General features: G+C 29.4%; 1 protein-coding gene across 1 annotated transcript in view; it reads left to right on the top strand.

The window, feature by feature from the left end:
* The window catches only part of LOC148271607 (alpha-tocopherol transfer protein-like), a 28831-nt gene extending 16059 nt beyond the window's left edge, over positions 1-12772 (top strand). The window contains exons 3-6 of the mRNA XM_088241179.1: positions 5538-5691; positions 7338-7531; positions 9322-9583; positions 11245-12772. Of these exons, the coding sequence (XP_088097305.1) occupies positions 5538-5691; positions 7338-7531; positions 9322-9583; positions 11245-11288 (654 nt within the window). The 3' untranslated portion in view covers positions 11289-12772. The remainder of the gene's footprint in view (positions 1-5537; positions 5692-7337; positions 7532-9321; positions 9584-11244) is intronic.
* Positions 12773-13534: the final 762 nt, after the last annotated feature.

Genomic DNA, 13534 nt, shown 5'->3' with positions numbered 1-13534 from the left:
ATTCTCTGGAAAGGGTCCAAAAAAAATTCTTTAGATACATAAATTTTAAACTTGGAATTAGTCATGAATTTTTAAATTACGATTTTTTATTAAAAACATTAAATTTGCTTAAACTTAACGATAGAAGAAAAAATATAGACCTGTTAAATTTGTATAAAATTGTGCATTCTATATGGGATTGCCCAGAACTTTTGTCACTCGTCAACTTCAGGGTGCCTGGAAGGATAACTAGGCGGGTGCCACCGTTTTGCAGTAGTAACTCACGCACAGTGTATGATTGTAATGCCGTATTGAGCCGACTTCATGAACTCGGCAATAGTTGTTCCCACATATCGGATATATTTAATGTGGGGTATTGTTCTTATAGAACAAACCTTATAAACTTTTTCAAAGATGAGCAGTAATCATATTTAATGTAGTTACTTCATATATGATTTTCTGTTTTTTTTTATTTTTTATATATATTTTTATTATAAACCTTATTATGTTTAAAATTTGATTTACTTTTTATATTAATTTTTAAAGTTCTCGTATACTTTTTATTTCAAACTTTTGTTTTATTTAAACTTTTTTTTTTTTTTTTAATATTATGTTATATAATTTTTAGGCTTGATTATTGTTCCTTAGTTTTGAGTGCAAATATGTAGTTTAAAAAATATCAAACCTTATATGTTTATATTATAAATTTGTAAAAGGCAATTATGCCGTGTATGTTAATAAATAAATAAATAAATAAATAAACACTTCAATATTAAAAACATTTTTTTTACCGAAAATCAGTAACTGACCAGTTATAAAAAAAAACGTAGATATGAGTATGGAGATTATTCTCTGGCAAAAAAAAACCGAAGGGGTACTACTGAAGGGATACTTGCTAAGGTTTGCTTTCTAACTGAACCGAAACCAGGTGACGGTTATCACTAAAGCCCTTTCAGAACACTGTAGATTAAATAAACATCTTGCTAAAATAATATCTTTGGAACTTCTAGATGAAGGTTCTGCAATGCAGATGTTCACATATTATGTGAATATACTTCGGTGTTATATTCTTAGCCGTTCTTTCGCTGTCCATCCGCTCTACATGTCCAAACCAGCGCACAGCTCCTTTCTTGATTTGGTCGATAATGCTTATCTCAGCCTTAAAAAATGAACGGATCTCAACATTTGTGCATCTTTCTTACATACATAGTTTTACCATACATTCTCCGGAGAGATCGCATTTCGACAGCATTCAGCCTACTTTCATCTCTGTTTTTCCAAGTCCATACTTCGCTCCCATACATCAGAGTCCCATACATAATATGTTTCCCTTAGGAATTTATCCCTCTGTATATATAATGAATACTCAATGTCAACCAAAAATATTGTGTATTTTAGACTCTAGTGTTTTAATGAAAATCGTCAAAGTTAATTAACTTCAAACTAAACACACTTACCTGCTATTCCAATGTAGTGACGCATCGTTCTGAAAAATAATTTTTGCACTTGAAAACTAATTTGATAATATTTGCCATGCCCAAATTTTCCTCAAATGAGTTTCTCGCAAAATGACGTTTTTGCTCTTGACACTTTCCACAAATATTTTTCTAACACTTCTACATGACTCAATAGTCCTTTCTTCATCAAACACGATTTTAATTTTATTCACTGTAATACACTGTGACAGATTTCCAGTTTACGGGAAGCGAATTCTGTTTTTAGGCATAGTTTGATAGTCTATTAACAAATAAAAAAATTTAAACCACTAGACTTCCTCAATTACTTTGGTATCTTAGTGTATCTTATTGTATTCTTATTAAGACAAACATGCATTTTAATAATCATGTATAAAATATATATATATATGTATATAAATAGCAAACCTTTATTTTTACGGTTTTGGTCGACCTCATACTTGAACAGCGTGTATTTTTTTATTATATTATGTAAATAATCCACTTAGATTTTTCAACGTCTTAAAGAGACCTTTTCACCCTATATAGGTTTGCCAGAATTAACTAACCTCTGCGTCAGAGAAGTGGCTTGTAACGACCTTTGAAGAGTTGAATCAATATTTGACTTTTAAACATGCAATGATTTTTTAAAATTATTTTCTTTCATTTAGGAAACATACAGTACATTTACATAGTTTAATAGTTTACAAAATAAGACTTAATTCTAATGGACCAGTGAAGTTTCCATATTATATTACACGCTAAGGTTATCAATTAACAATATTTATTTTTTCGAGTACAATAATATTAAAAGGCAAAAAAACATAACTAAAAGCAGTTTAAAAATTGAATTAAAATTAAAATCAAAGTAAAAAAGTTATATTTAAAGTCAGTATTTAGTTTTTTTTTTCATTTTTAATATTAGTGGAAATAATATTTATAATGAGAAAAAACTTACTTGAAGTAATCAAAAAGTAAAAATTAGAATAAATAAGAATAAAAACATACTCAAATGCAAAAAAAAAACATTTTAAAAAATAAAATATACATACGTATTTTAAGGAATTTAAAAAAGAACAGATGAGAAGCAACAATAAAATAAATAAAGGCAATTCTAAAAGTAATTAAAAGTGGTTCAAAAATACAAAAACATTCTCAGAGTAATTAAAAGAAAAAAAACAGTATTTTAAGTAATATAATATAACTTTAATAATAAGTCATTTTAAATTTATCTCCTGCTTGACTTTTAACTTTTAATCTGACTTTTAATTTTATCTTTCAATTTTAAACTTTTAATTTTAGTTCTTAATTTTAACTTTTAATTTTAACTTTTAATTTTAACTTTTACTTTTAATTTTAATTTTAACTTTTGATTTCAACTCTTAATTTATAATTATTCATGTGTACATCTACTACCTGCATCTAATAAATTATTGTTGGTTGTGAATTTTTACAAAGAAATTTAAATGTTCGTGGAAGCAGAGAGAGAGAGGGAGGAAAGTAGAGTTGGAGCTATACAATGACTTCTCCCTTTTATGTACCTTTTATTTAAAATTCATATTTTTATTTTTTTAGAATTCAATTATTTTTCCTCTCTCCTCCTGCATTCATAATAAATTAGTGTGAAATCCGTAATTGGTCTTTTTTTTATTTTATAAAGATAATATTTTTTTAATATGTATATTAAAGCGATATTAACAGAAATAAAAATTTCAGTAAGCAAATTTAATTAAAAATACCAATATTAAAGAATGTAACGTAATGAGAGAAAAGGGGGTAAGTAATTATAATAATGAGATCAACGGAAGTTTTGTTCAAAGGTTTTTCATACGCTGTTTTTCAATAATTGTAATCCTGTATGATAGATATCTATATGATTGAAAAGGCTGTTAAAAGTTGAACGAGATCTTTGTAAAAACGAATTCTAACATTAGTTTGTATGAATTTTACGTATTCAAAAGGTTGGGTTATTTCGTAAATACACTATAAACGAAATTGCATAGTGTATTTATCATGAAGAATTAAATGTTTTGATGAAAAAGAAAGTTAACAATGCTATATTTTACAATGTATTCTAAATATTATCACGTCTGAAATAATCAGTTGTCAGGTAAAGATCTACCATTTCTTTAAATTAAAAATATGATATCCCCGTACAAGTTCTTGCTCTAACTATAATGCTTTTTTTCATTCATATATATATATTTTACATGCTCCTTAATTTATTTAAAAATAAATTAAGACTCCTTATTTCTGGCTGCGATACGATCCCACTTACAATTTAATGATGCTCACACTTACATACACCTGAACACTTCCTCCTACACTAATACACATAAACACACATCTACACTGACTCTCATACAAATACATATAAACAAAAAATGGTCAAAAATGCTGACATATACAAATATAACACCAGACAACAACAACACTATCATATTGAAAAGGCAAAGACAAACACAGGACATTCAAAAATACTACATAATGGACTTAAACACTACAACGACCTACCATACTACTTGATAACTTTTACTGGAGACAAATTCAAAATCAATCTGAAAAAGCACATGATGACTGAACTAACTAGACTAGACGAGACATAAAATGACTAGACAATATTAAATTTCTAATGTAACCCTAACGGGTTTTTTAAAATTGTAAATAAATAAAAAATAAAAAAAACGCATCCTTCTGTTGTAACACGATTTAATAATATGTATGATTCTTATTTAGAAACTTTGCTGGTTTGTCTTTAAACTGTATTTTTTTTTAATGTTACTATATTATTGTCGACTGTTCGCTTCTTTAAAATAAATAAATAAATAAGCATAACCCTTAAAATATACAGGCTAGAATAATCTCTAAAGTTTGTTTTTTAAGCTTCTTTAGTAAGTTTCGGTATCCTTTCAACCCATTGATGTCTTTCTTACAAGACTTTTTGGCTGACTTTCAAGGTATGATTGACTTTACATCGGTTTCTAAAATTAACTTTAGATTAAAACTCAACAATTAGTTTTAAAAATTGTATATTTTTTTTTTAAATAAGTAAAAAAAATATCGATTACTGGTTATACTCATCATCATTTTCTTTCCGCACCTAATGTTTCATAGGGCACTGCATCGGTATACCATCCGCCCATAGTATCTTGATAATCAGTGTTGTGTGAATGTAAGATGCTCAATCTTACGCTACAGATGGCAATCCAAGGTTCATGAAATATTCTAGGGTAAAAACACCTTTTTTTTAACAAAAATTTCACGACAGAGAGGGGAAACATTTTTGAGGAGCAATATGTAAGTCTAAGCAATTACATGTCTTGTAATTTAAAACCTGCCATTGGTTGGTTTAACTGACCAATTTACACACTGTAACAATCATCATTCTGGCTTAGTTTAAACATCCACATTTCTGTAACTCTTCCATTTGTTGACTTTTGTGAAATTGTGAAGGTAAAGTTACCTTTTTATATGAATATTTCTAGTTCGACCATGTCGGAAATGAGAAAGTTTAGTGTTTTTTTAAAATTATTTCTTAATATACTATTAAACTAAGCCAAAATATTTTTTTTAAAATTTTATATATCGTATTATCAGCGCTATGATTTTTTTAAAGTTTTGTATTTCTGAAATATTTTTTTCCTACATTTTCATTTTGCTGTATAGTAAATTTAATGCTCTAATTTTTATCGCGCTTAAGAAAACAAATTTATATATAATTTTCTGTAGAAATTAAGTTTCTCATTAAACCGATACCTCTTGCATGGTAGGCAAACGCGCTGTATATTAGACTACGATGCGGTCATATTTACATATTTATTAAAACTTTATTAAGAACTCTGTCCAAACTGGGTTTTTACTTAAAAAACAGTAAACGCTCGTTAAATATATATATATATAGTGCTAACATCAAGAAATACACACTATTTAAAAAATAATGAATTATGAAACTCAGGAATAAGAATTCGAATTAAGTGTTAGGTCCTGGTTTGAAAAAAAAAATTGTGCTTTACGAGGCAATTTTCTAAAAGTTCATTTTCTCTAAAATATGTTACGTTTATTTACTACTATCTCGTTCTCATATTTTTGTTTGTGTTATTACAGATCAAGAGATATTATGCCTTCAAGGTAAAGCACAAAGACATGTACGATAACCTTACACCCACCAGAGAACAGAATATCTTCCAGAACAACATCCTGACTGTGATGCCTAACCGGGACCAGTGTGGGAGGAGGATGCTAGTTGTAGAATTAGGAAGTAAGTATTTATTTACTAAAAACCAAAGTGGCTTCTCTACAATTCTGCATATTGTTTTTTTAATTATAACTTGATGCTCAATCACAATGGCCACACTTGTCAGTAAAAAAAACAGGAAAACATATTAACTCTAAAAACACTTTACTGCTCATTAATTCGTCCCATTCTTGAATACGCCTCCGTTATATGGTCTCCTTCATGTGTTACTCATATAAATCGAATCGAATCAGTTCAGCATAAATGTATAAGGAAAATTGCGTTCAAACTAGGAATCACAAGATATAACTATAACTATTCTGACATGAAACTTTTCGTCGATTTAATGCAGATTTAATTTGCATGTTTAAAATACTTGATACTCGTAGTTTATTTGATATCCAGGCTATTCTCCAACAAATATCTCTTTATGTTTCTTCACGTAGACTCAGAAATAATGAAATTCTGTTCCTCGGTCAGAATGATTAGATTTGTAAAGGAAAATCAAGATCTTAGATTTTTTTTACAAATAAACTGAAAAAATATTCCCAAAAAATTTACTGCATATTTGTAGAATTAACCTGGATTCCATAATGCCTGTCTAATGTATTAACTTGTATTTGCTTTTCTTTGTTGTATTGCTTCTATTATTTGTTATTGTTTTTTTTTCGTTATATGATTTGTTAAATTGGACATTGTCCGTAAATTTGTTCAATAAATAACAAAATAAATAATAAGTAATACAAGACGCGATAAAAAATTCTCACCGCGATTGTGACATCGAGCAAAATTTGTCAATCGGGATTGTTATATTTTTTAACATTGCCAAACATTAACCTAATGCATGGCCATACCTAATATAAATGTCTTTATTAAAAATACTTACGTTTCGCGACGCATAAATCGTATTTGAATATTATAAGGCACCGGTGAATTATTATATTAATTAAACACGGAAAATACTCCAAAACTGTAAGAAAAGTAAAATAAATTGGTTTTATAAATCTGTAATTGTTTGTGCAAAATGTATAATTGCCACGTAACGGCGGTGAATGAATCATGTTCATTATCATATAAATATTTATATATTTATTTATTTATTTTTATTTATTTATTAACATACACGGCATAATTGCCTTTTACAAATTTATAATATAAACATATAAGGTTTGATATTTATTAAACTACATATTTGCACTCAAAACTAAGGAACAATAATCAAGCCTAAAAATTATATAACATAATATTTTTAAAAAAAAAAAGTTTAAATAAAACAAAAGTTTGAAATAAAAAGTATACGAGAACTTTAAAAATTAATATAAAAAGTAAATCAAATTTTAAACATAATAAGGTTTATAATAAAAATATATATAAAAATAAAAAAAAAACAGAAAATCATATATGAAGTAACTACATTAAATATGATTACTGCTCATCTTTGAAAAAGTTTATAAGGTTTGTTCTATAAGAACAATACCCCACATTAAATATATCCGATATGTGGGAACAACTATTGCCGAGTTCATGAAGTCGGCTCAATACGGCATTACAATCATACACTGTGCGTGAGTTACTACTCCAAAACATATACAATGTTATTATTAAAGCGTATGCTCTACTTCAAGATATATGTATGTTTTTTTTTAACGTTTTCAAATGGTATTTTCCAGAGAAGTGGAAGCACAATAAATGCTCCCTCGACGAAGTGTTTAAGGGCTGCGTACTGTTCGTGGAGGCGGCCGTTCTGGAGCCCGAGACTCAGGTGTCGGGGGCGGTGGTCATCTTTGACATGGACGGTCTCACTCTGCAGCAAGTTTGGCAATTCACTCCTCCTTTCGCCAAGAGAATCGTCGACTTCCTCCAGGTAATATGATATTCGAAATTCATAAAAAGGTGACAAAGAAATAACTTTATCATCCAAATAAAGAAAATATTTTTTTTTAAATGTACACAATACTCAATAAAATAAATAAACATTGATGACATAATAAGTTTCTGCATCCAGGCGAACGAATAATACTGTTTTGTGTGTAAAATAGAATCAAAACCCTGGACGAGGGTTTTCGACTCGATGCCTACTCTCAGGTAAAAATCCAGAAACAAAAATCTAGTGGAGATAATTCCATCTCGTAGTATAGTGGTTGTCGTCTACGCCTACTATTCTCGATGCTCCGGTTCGATTTTTTGTAAAGTGGACGTGAAATATAATTTTGAAAGGTTGTTTATATTACAATATTTCTTTTTTCCTGGAGCGTAGGACTGATCACCTTACCGTCATGTAACAGATGATTAAAATACGCTGCATTTGGTTTACCAAAGCTGTCTCCTATGCACCACTGGGTGAGGAAAGGGAATAAAGATGATGATGGTGTAAAGGCATTTAAAAAATATAATATATATTCGAGTCGAAACTACTCGCCTCGGGTTTTGATTCTATTTCACAAATAGAACTGTATTTTTCCCCCTCCCAGGCACAGAATAAATAAATCGATAATATTTTTAGCTGGTTCACTTTTATTTTGACATAAATAAATATGCTGTATTTATGTAACCGGTTTGTCGTCCCGTGTCTAGTGTCGCTGTCGCGGATCAAAGGTTCGAACCCCGCTCGACCTACTGAGGTATAATTAAATAGATATGGCGGCCTCCGCGGTGTAGTGGTCAAGACGCTTGACTCACGCACGGAAGGTTCCGGGTTCGATTCCCGGTGAGAACACAACAATTAAAATGTGATTTTTCTCAAGCCTGGGTGCTCTGTGATGTAATTCATCACTGTAATTAGGCCTCCTGGCCTGTTGTGTTGCAAAAAAAATGTAAGAAATCATGTTTCATACAACGCCAGATTCAAATTGTGCTTTAAAAATTAGCGTTGTCGCGTCATGCCCTATCAACATTGCCGTGCAAATCGGCGCTACGATTTTTTAAAGTTTTGTATTTCTGAAATAACTCCGCGTGTGACGTCAGAGGTTCATTTCCGCTTATTCCCATTCAGTTCTTCCTATTGGTCCAGAAGCGACAAGCAGACCGGAAATCTTCCATAGCTCTCAGATCATAGGTTTATTCACATGAACCAGTGACGTCATTTAAAGTAGTGCGTTTTTATCAAAATATTTTTTATTATTTTTTCTGCACATTTTCAAGAAACTTTACGGTACAATTTAATGCTCTAATTTTTACCCCGCGTAAGAAAACATTTTTTGTATCCAATTTCCCGTAGGGCTGAAGTTCCTCATTGATTACGATCCATTTTTCCGGGTTTCCCAAAATATCACAAGCCGCAACAGGTCTTAATTAAATTAAAATTAAATAATTGATTGCGTTTAACCAGTTCGCTAAAACCCGTTTAATCATATCGAGTTGCGTGCTTGCGGGTTTCGGTCCCGTGGCTAGTGTCGCGGACTTACGGATCAGTGGTCCGAGGTTCGCAACCCGCTCTACCACAACTTGGATCCCATTTTCTAATAGTGAGTTATTTACAACTCGTTGAAAATGGCCCCCAAAATTGGAATGTTTGCGTAAATCATAAGAATGCCAATATATATTTTTTTTTTATGACTTTATTGACTATTGTGTTTTTAAACGTCAATTCTTGTCCGTATTCCAGCATCAAACCACTAAATAATACACATTTTAAAATTCTTTTTCGTCTTCTAGGATAGTATCCCTGTTAGAATAAAGGGTTTCCACATCGTGAACCAGCCGTACATCTTCAACATGGTGTTCGCCCTCTTCAAGCCCTTCCTCCGGGAGAAGTTGAGGAACAGGGTGATCTTCCACGGCACCGACAGAAAGTCCCTCCACCAGTACATCAGCCCTAAGTGCCTGGCCCCTTGCTACGGAGGAACCCTGGAGATGCCCATGATCACCGGACCACAGTGGCTGGAACTGTTGCTCAAATGCGAAGAAGAGTATAAAGGTATTTTATTATTTTTGTTTATATCACACGGATAGAACTTCTCTCTACTTTCCGAGGTTCTTTTAAAGATCCTGTCCAATATAAAAACTTGGGCCTGCATTAACAACGGGAGGTGGGCAGTTATCTTTTTTTTGTAAAGTATGATCCTTATTTTTTTCAAAAGTTTCATTTTTACATAATAGACAATATTGAACATAACTTTACTCTAGAGTCTAAAGTCTAGATCTGTTAAAGCAAAACAATTCTCCGACTTAAAAAAAAAAAAAATTTAAGTCCTTATATAAGTTTTACAAATAAACGCCAACTTAATATATAATTTTATATTTCCATTCAAAACGGTGCCCTGGTGCCTTCCAAAATAAATTTTAATAGTTTTGTGATCGTTTTGGGGACTTAATCTTGTCCAATCAATAGAATTCCATTCAGTGAATAATTCGCTTCAATCTTTTCCTCAATTTAGTAACGTAGGTATTAGGCAGGTCTACCTCTGGTTATTTACTTATTTCAGGTAGCTTTTCTCGTTCGGCCACAAGCAATTTGTTTTTGTATGTGGGCACCGCCAAGCCGAATTAAGTCCTCAGTGGCCGTATTCTGTAACTAATTCGTTTCGTAAATTCATTTGTATCGTATGAGAGGGAACAAGAGCGAAATATAATTTTAAATGCATTAGATTGAGATGGATATATAACGAACGAACGAACGATTGAACAAACGAAATTGTGACAGAATAAGCTTGCTGCACTATTATACCTATTATATTTTTCTCCGAGCAGAAAAACAGTCTCTTACACATCATAAAACTTGACTTGCCGTTTTATAAATGTAATGGAATTTATGAAAAATAATCATGCTGATCAAAGGTTCGAGGTTCGAACTCTGCTATACCACAGGTTTATTGCAATTTTCTATTAGTATAATTTTCTAATTTTTTGCCACTCATTAAAACTGGCCACCAAAATTAAAATATTTCCGTAAATCATAAAAACTTGACTATTTCTTTTTAAAAAATATATAAACAAATCATTTTAAAAATGACCGTCGTAGATAATATTAATTATACAAAAGTTTGGGTTATAATAGTATTTTCAATATCAATACAATTGTTTTCTTTATAATATTCACAACATGTGCATGAAATTAATAATGATCGCGACAGATGTCGCTACAACTTACATCATAAGCATTCATAAAAGGTATATGTAGTAAATCATTATACAGCTGATCATTCCGCTTTTTAAGATATTTTTAAAGGTATAAAATAAACCCATTTTCTAAAAGTACATTCACATATCTATCGTCAAACAAGTCCAGATAAATTTTTTAAAGTAATGAAGTATGCAGCTTTACATAAAATATTCCAAAAATTAATATTGTTTTGACAATAAACAATATTCACTTTGAGAAACTTCCACAGAATGCAAAACAATTAGATGTGGCTCGAGTCATTTAAAAAATATTACATTTGACCAGATATTTTGTAAATATACCCAATTACTAAACATCGCATTGGTTGAAAAAGATATTGTGTCGAGATGTCTCACTTTATCTGGACGATCTCTATTTTGGAAATATTAATTGTTTCATATCGTCTATTTGTGCACTCTTTATATGTACAAAATAATCATATTGGTTAATTTATTTATTGTTTTATTTCTTTTCAGCCATCAATTCTTACGGATACAACAAAAATAAGATCATCGGCTGAAAACTCCATCAACGGACTGTCAGATTCCTTCAATATTAAACTACATAAATCTATTTATATTAGTACTTAGTTATATCATTAAAATTAAGTCAACATACTCGTATCTACAATCTAAAGCAATGAGGTTGGATCAAGGTAGGACGAGTACTTGTGGATTCCGTAATTTTAATGAATTGGACACGTTTTGTAATAAACATGACAATTACATTTATTGATAATTTCCTTTCGGAAAAGTATAGGTAAATAACTATTTTGATGTGATATAAGTTAAAAAGAGGCTGAAAGATTATTTTAATTTAACTTTTTGCACGTTAACATCAATTATCAGAATTTTAAAAAATAGAAATCAAACTCCATCTGTAATAAAAATTATGTTTTTTAAAATACATTTATCGTCATTTTTGCATCAATATAATGCATATGATCATATTATATTGACTCAATTTTGAAAAAAGTGTGATCTGATTTATGACAGAAACAAATTATTAGTCTATGTAGTTTTGTTGCTATGTTTTTAAAACTTGCCAAAAGTTTTTTTTTCATTATTCTATAAATAAAATTTATTTATTTTGAAATTCGTTTAATTAAATGCAAATAAATATATATCTCTATTTAATTGTGATTTAAGTCTTAGGTAGGTAAATTAAAATAAATTGTAATTTTAAAAAAAAATTGTATTTTGAATATGAATATAATTTTAAGTTGTTTTATTTAAATATACATCAAAATTTTCGTACTGTATATGTAATTTATAAATATTAATCTGTTTTTAATTATTGCAATTATTCATTTTTAATCTATGAAATATTGACAGTACGAATATTGGAAGAATATCAATATAAACGTATTTCATATTCATCTTTATTGCGTCAAATTCATAAGACTTCTGGTAAAACATTTTTTTTTAAAGAAATAACCCTTTAAGTTTCTCTTTTAGAGGTTGATCAGCGAGTAAGACAGAGAGTGAATGGAAGGAAGTTATAAAAAATACCTCCTAACACTCAGACTTATTATCTTTCTTGGATTTTTTTCTTGTGTCTGGCGGGAATGGAACCCGCGACGCCAGTTTCACAGATGACCGTCTAGGTAAATCCTCCACGGCGCCGATGCCTATCGATTATTTCATTTTTAAATCAAAAAAATTCATTGGATGTTTAAAACTATTTATTGTAATAATTTTTATATTATTTCTATCATTTTTTACACAATGGAGTGGAATATGATCCTTATATAATAAATTATTAAAATATAAATACATTTTTTGTTATCAAAGACTTAAATAAGAACTTAGTTATTGTAATAGTTTCTATTTTCTATTTAATTTAACAAATTAGTTTATTTTTTTGTATGGTATGCTACTGTCTTGATTAATATGTATTTTTTAAATATTTGTAAATTATATTTTATTTTAAAATTTATTTTAGGGAATATTTTTTTTATAAAATGTACGCCCATTCCTAAATAAACTTTCTACGTACTTTAAATCTGTATTTATTAAAAAATCCCTTTACACTAATAATTTAATCAATATTTATTATTGTTTTGAGAAAAAATTGTATAAAATTAGAATTACGAGTATGTATATTAAAATTGAATCATTTTCTTTTTTATCATAAGGAATCTTCCACCATTTTACCAGATATGTGTAACCATCTGAAAATCTAAAGCTTGATCCAAGGTTCTTAACTCTGTAAGTTTCTCACAGCACAATTCCGCTTTTTAATATTTTTTTTAAATATTTTTTTTACTGTGACAAAAATATATTAAATGGATTTAGACAAAATCAATATGGATATTGTGGAGAAATGTTTACATCCATAAATGTAAAAAAGAAATTCAATAAAAATACGTTCGTAGTTACGATGTCAAGATTTGTGAAATCGTTCTACACAAATTTCAATGGCAAGGAACAAATAAACATGAATCGTGACATATTAGGGGCGTGGCTAATGAAATGACCGTTTTTGCGGAAATTAAAAATTAAAAATTTAAAAGTATGTTTTATGCTACTAATAATAAGCAAAAAAGTTTTTTTTTGCTACTGGACCGTATTTTATAGACCTTTATTACTTTTAAAATGTTAAAAAATGTTATATTTCCCTGTTACTAATATCTTCTATCGACTGCACGGTCGAACAAACAGTACAGACACGCACTTTGTGAATAAAAAATATTTGATAAATTTTTACTTGTGATAAATTAATTGTTAATTTCCATTACGACTTGATTACTTGAATTTAACTCGA

The sequence above is a fragment of the Micrasema longulum genome, unplaced genomic scaffold (genome assembly GCF_059751315.1).
Source record: "Micrasema longulum isolate JH-2025_06_02 unplaced genomic scaffold, ASM5975131v1 h1tg002773l, whole genome shotgun sequence".
NCBI classification, from domain to species: Eukaryota; Metazoa; Arthropoda; class Insecta; order Trichoptera; family Brachycentridae; genus Micrasema; species Micrasema longulum.
The sequence above is the reverse complement of the archived record's forward strand: the minus strand, read 5'-3'. Positions and strand labels throughout refer to the sequence as shown.